Source organism: Aptenodytes forsteri, unplaced genomic scaffold (genome assembly GCF_000699145.1).
Source record: "Aptenodytes forsteri isolate BGI_AS27 unplaced genomic scaffold, ASM69914v1 Scaffold132, whole genome shotgun sequence".
Taxonomy (NCBI): Eukaryota; Metazoa; Chordata; class Aves; order Sphenisciformes; family Spheniscidae; genus Aptenodytes; species Aptenodytes forsteri.
Genome location: NW_008795520.1, coordinates 4445102 through 4451228, shown reverse-complemented (window position 1 = coordinate 4451228; position 6127 = coordinate 4445102). Strand labels below are relative to the sequence as shown.

The following is a 6127-nucleotide window of genomic DNA, read 5'->3' as shown; positions in this document are numbered from 1 at the left end:
TGGATGGACCAGCTACTAGGAAGGTAACTCTACCCCAGCCAAAACCAGGACAATGATATGTGGAGAAAAGTTGCAAATACAAAAGCAGAATAAAAAGCCATAAAACAAGCAAGATACAGCCATGAGATAAAATGTAGTTGGGGAAGAAGTGCAAGGTGCACCACTGAGTGTGTACAGGGTGGAGTGCTGTGCCATGTTCCACTAACTGAGTTGGCCTTGAGCACTGCTTCTGATACTCAGGCTAACTCAGGTGTTTTTATGTGGCATTCCTTTGGGCCCAGGAAGGGAAGTTAAGTAAACTTACCAATTAAAAGAAGTGGAGATTTCTTTCAGAATTTCACACTGCCTTTTCTAAGGCATACTCCAGAACCATAAAACTAAAAGAACCTGTAAGATAAAAAGATTTAAAAAATAAAAACACAAACACACACCACCCCCTCCCCCCAAAAAAAACCCTCCCAAAATTAAAGAAAAGGTTGTCCAACTGCGATGACTGCTGTTATTTTCCTTCTGCTGTCATTGTTACTGTTCGTTTTCTTTCTTTTCAGTTTGTTTCCTCCTCTTAATGCTTCAGTTTACCTTGTGTTTCCTCATTTTTAGGTTGGCGATCTGGATCGTTGTGATCTATACTTAGCTTTAATTCCAGAGATAGTGAACTTGTGCTTGCAAGTCAGCTGGAAGAAGGTACCATCTATCAAGAATTTCATTTTGTCCCTGACAAATGCGTCTATTCGTAATCTTCAGGAGAGAAATTGTGAAGAGGTAATTTAACATTATTTACAACAGTAAATGTTAATATAAATAAGCCAGTAAATATTAATTAAAATAAATATTTTATTTCTAATGCTTATATACTATTTAGATGATATGTAAATGATTATAACATACTATAAATACAACTTAATATACAAATATTTATATTATAAATATATTTTTATACCTATCAATATAATTATAAATAATATATAATAAATTAATAACAAGTTTGTGTGAATGTTATGTGTCTATATATTCCCTAGCACATGCATCTTTAGTTGGCAGTGTAATGCTAATGTAAAATATTTGTAGGTAAGATTTTTAGTACTTTTGTTTTCTTACATTTCATTTTTTAGAAGTCTATGTAGCTAAAGTAAAACTTCAGTTGTAATAATGGACTATGTGTACTCAAAAGCTTTTTCGTCAAATATGAACCAATATTACCGAGGAAGTATACTGTTAAATGAAAATGCCTTTTGTATTAATGATCTGTTGAATTTCCAAGCTGGAACATGCAGAGAAAAAGAAATCATAGAACTCAGCATTACTTTGGCTTTTTCATATAGTTACGTTCATTGTCCCATAGTTGTACGTATTAGGCTAGTATATCTGAGATAGATATATTTTCAAAAGATAAAGAAACATTAATGACTTCTGTGAAAGGAGGAGATTTAAATTAAGATTTGTTGGGCGGTATAATCTTTGGTATTTTCTGGGTTGAATTATTGATCAAGAACAGTTAATAACACATTAAAAAGATCGTAAGTATTTAATTTGCTAGGTTTACTTTTCTAAGGAAACAAAGATCAAGACTTAATTTATTTTTTTCTCCTTTGGTTATGTGAATTGTGTACTTATTCCAGTAGTTTCAAAGCAAACATTTTATGATTCAAACTGAGCGTTTACTGGGGGCCTCTACCAACTTCTTTTGAATTCAGTGGAATTATATTGTCATTAAAATTTCTTCAGTTGCACATATAGTACATCTTCAGTTTAAGAAGAGAAAAGAAAATGCTGAGTAATTACAGATGAGAAAAATCTTTTCTGTGCTCTAGACAGCTGAAAGTAACTTGAAGATGTTTAAATAACATTGAGCTTTTAATACTGTTAGGGAACTATATGCTTATTGACTTTTTTATTGAGACTTTTTATTTCATGCCTCTTTGAATATATGCGTTTATCACACAAAATAATTGTAGTAGGTGTTGTGACCTTTTAGCCTCTTGAAGCAGTTAGCATGTCATGTTCCAAATTTCAGCTGTCTTGTTGCCCTGGGTTTCTGACTACATGGACCCACATCTTTTTTTTTTTTTTTTGTCTAATTGCTATCCAGCAATATACATAAGCTGCTACCTAGCAAGATAGAAGTGTTCTATCATAGTTGAGCTAGGCGCCTGCACTTAATGAATAAGTGACTGTAATTTGCAAGATTTATACTTTTTTCAATGCTTGTAATTTGTGATTGATAGCACTGACCCAGCCAAGCAAAGCTGTGTTATGCATAGGGTAAGTAAATAAGGAAGTAGAAGGATGCAGAGTTGCTACCTTATGATGTCTGAGGTGATACAAATAGGATTATCAAATGTATCCGTAGGTTACTTGTATCATATTAGAAGAAATCGGTGCATGTTTGTTCATGTGTGGTTTGGTTTTAATTAGGAGCCAAAGCTTAAAGAACAAATTAAGAAAGTAGCTAGCATGGCTTCACTTACAGCAGTTTGTGAGATAATGGATCAGAAACCTGAAGCACACCTTGAATCTCTGCCTTCTGTGGATGCTCTGAAGAGATTTATTTCCTTTTTTCAATTCAATGAAGTATTAAAGAAGCCATCGTACATTGAAGAAAAAAGTAGGTATGTCTGTGCTATAGCTTCAGTAATTTTCCAGCATAAATTTGATTAGCATGGAGCAGTGATTAAGACGCTGGCTTTTCCTGTTCTTTTCTTTGATAACTGTTTGTCAAGATAAAATTGAAGAATTCTGAACACAAACTATTCATTTAGTTGCTCTTTTGTCTCAACATTCAGGTTTTAGAACATTAAAGCAGCCATAATTGATCAGACCAAAGGTTCTTTTGCACAGTCCTCTAGTGCTGTGAAGCCAGAGCTAGCTTTGAACATTGCTTATCCTTATGCCAGCTTAAATATACATACACTGCACAAAGCGATAGCATGTATGCAAGTGAGTTGAAACGGAAATTTACTGTTGGGGAAGGGAAGCCTAGAGCAAGCCTGAGGACCAAAAACCAAATACTTGGTTAACAAAAAAAGACGGTCAGCTTATAGTGATGTTTCCATTGAATGCTCTCCCAGATTTTTATGACTGATGAGACTGCCTGAGCCCAGAACTGATTCTTCTGCCTTTAAAAAACTTTTATTTGTAGATTTCTCTTCCGTGAACTTTTCCAGCCTCCCCTTGAGCCTGTGTAAATTTTAGTGTCTTGAAGTATAGTGAGTTTGTACAGTTAAGCTGTTCCTGGTGGAGTAGCAATGTGCAGGATAAATTAATACAATATATATTTAAGAATAATATTCTCCTTACAGCTTATGCGAAGAAACAACATCTCAAGGATGGGGGAAAATTGTTGCACGCTATGTTCGTGACCAGTGGATTTGCCTTCGTTTCATTTTAAATTCATTTCCAATACTGGCTCAAGAGTATGAAGAAACTTCAGAAATGTCATTATCTACAGTTGAAAGGTCAAGAAAAATTCTGGAGTCTGCATTAGAAGCCCTAACTATTCTTCCTTCAGACCAAGTTTTACCTGTGTTCGACTGCATGAAAGTCCTTGTTCCCAAGGTGAAAGATAAAACAGCTGCACGATATTAATAGTTTTGGGGGTGTTTTTTGTCAAACGTAACACTTTTTCTTCTCTGTTTTCAGCTTCTGGACTCAGTGGAGTCTCTCTGCATAGAAGCATTTGATTTGGCCTGGAAAATTATATCCTCTTTGAGCAACACACAGCTAATATTTTGGTCCAACCTAAAAGCTTTTGTTCAGTTTGTCTTTGACACTGAAGTTCTAGCTGTTGCTGCAAGTGCAAAGGGTCAAGCATATGCCAAAATAAAAGAGGTCAGTTTAAGAATTCTTTTTTGGGAAGTCAACATAAATTTTATCTGGATCTAAAAATGTATTTTACTTTTTATTTTCCCTTCAGCTATTGTCATGAATTTTTCATTTCCAAAAAGAAACTAATTTGAGAGTGTTAAGATAAGAGATCTGATAATTAGATTGAGGATAAACAAATACATCGTTAGTTCTTGTAAGACAGAAAATGAAAAGTACTATTTCTTTGATTTTTTTTTTCAGACTGTTCGGTATCTTCTGCGTTCAGCAAAATGGGGTTTTTGGTCTTTATTTTTACATTATGCACTTCCTCTTGAATATTTTGTTCAGGATTTGCCATGTGAACTGTCACAAACTATTAATATTCTGGAAGAAATACACCTTTTTCTAATAGTTTAGTCTTTATGAAAATACTTTCTTAAATGAAGAGTTAGAACTGTTCAAAACTTTAATAGATGCTATTGAATAAGCCAACTGCTTCTTTAAAGGCGCTTTTTTTTCTCTGAGGGTCCAGGTGTAGAAAACATAAAAATCATAGTCACCTTAGAGTTCAATTTAATACTGCATGGTAGAGCTGCCTCCATAGTTAAGAAGAGAAAAAAATAATTTTTACTGTTTTTGTAAGATGAATGCAGCTTCCTGTACTCCAAAAGTTCTTGCATATGTCATGGTGTTCTTTTTTCATTTTGAGTCACTAAAACTGCATTCAGTACTGGGATGTTAGTTCATCTTGGCTTTATACGCTGCAAAGTTGTTTTCTGTTTCTTTTCTAAATAATCTTTCCTGGGTTTTTTGCTTTTTTAGCCTCTGAGCATCAATTAAATGTTTGTGCAGAACAGTCCACAATGACTGCAAGACTTACCAGAGCAGTAATACATTATAAGTTATCAGTATATATGTATGCTTAGACTATGCTTAGACTTGCGGTCTCATGCGCTGCTTTGCACTTAGCACAGAAATCATACTAGGCAGGGTTGCAGTTTTGCTTTGAAGTTACCATAAATAGCTCTGTCCTGGTGTCACGCTCCTAACTGTAAATAATAGCAAATGTCTTGGCTTAATTTCAGTCCAGACACTCCAAAGTGATTTTTTCTAATAAAGTATAGAAAAATGGACACTTCCTAGCAATTTAAAATTGCTGTGATATCCCCATATTAGCCTTAAGTATCTTAAAATATAGTCCCATTTATTTTCTCTTTGTTCTTTTTGCAAACTTCAAATGAAAGTTACTGTCATCTATTTTAAACAGTAGACAACACTTTGCATTTGTAGTCTTAATGTGGACCCAAGCCAAAATAAGATACATGTGCAAAGATGGTAAAATATCTCTTCAGTTCTAGGAATCTGTTAGCTTTTTCTTTTAATGAATAACTGTAACGGATAATTGTATGCTCAGTGTGGTAGTAACTGATGAGCTGTAGTTAGTTTTTTTTAATTTTTCTTTGATCTTAAAATTTGTTTAAATTCTTAAATTACTGTCGTTGCATAATGCTTAAAATACTAACGCTGAAGTTAAGTGTGTTTTGCCAATGTTGAGAGTCTCGAGTCTATGTGACAGCTATCCCATTGTCTGCAGTGGGACATACCATGACAGCAGGCATCAAGGAGGTAATGAAGGTCTCCTATACTCAACAAAGGGCATCTGGTCGAGCCACCTTCTGCCCCTTCATAAGAAAATGAAGATAAAGTTCCCAAGCAAGTGTCTACTTATGTATATTCTTATCCCGCTCCTTGGCAGTCTGTACTGCCATTGACCCCTTATGCAATGGCTATATAGTTTTAGCTAAAGAGAAAGAAAAAATGGAACTGCCTGATACTGATTTGTCACAGAAGCATAATTTTAACTTTGTCTACCACAGTGCACTCTGTCTTTTTAATAATAGTTAGAAGGGGTGGAACAAAAGGGTATTTTTGAGCCAAAAGAGGGAATATTGCTATGGTAAAATCCAGAAAGGCCTCCGCAGAGGTGCCCTAGAGCATTGTGTTCTTGGGCTTCGTTTCTTCTGCTGCTTTCTTCCTTTTTCTTTGTGACTTACTCAAATGTTAATTGTGCTAGAACTTAAATTTCTTAAACTTATTTTTTGTGTGCTGGACTTTTACTGTATTAATGAAACAATTGAAAAGCATTCCAGGATTTTGAGAAATGTGTAGTAAATGTCATGCTGCTTCTCCTCGGGTGAAACACAATAGTTGAATTTTGGAATTATTTGGAAAGTTACAATGCCTGTCTTTGCACTAAAAGAAAAGCTTGAATTCTTTGTAAAAAGACCAAATGTTTCTAGGGTAGGTTCCCCCCCCCCCCCCC

The 6127-nt window shown here is 34.7% G+C and overlaps 1 protein-coding gene across 1 annotated transcript in view; it reads left to right on the top strand.

The window, feature by feature from the left end:
• The window catches only part of TARBP1 (TAR (HIV-1) RNA binding protein 1), a 40435-nt gene that overhangs the window by 18913 nt on the left and 15395 nt on the right, over positions 1–6127 (top strand). The window contains exons 13-16 of the mRNA XM_009281790.2: positions 601–762; positions 2416–2609; positions 3300–3555; positions 3640–3828. Coding sequence (XP_009280065.1) covers positions 601–762; positions 2416–2609; positions 3300–3555; positions 3640–3828 — 801 coding nt within the window. The remainder of the gene's footprint in view (positions 1–600; positions 763–2415; positions 2610–3299; positions 3556–3639; positions 3829–6127) is intronic.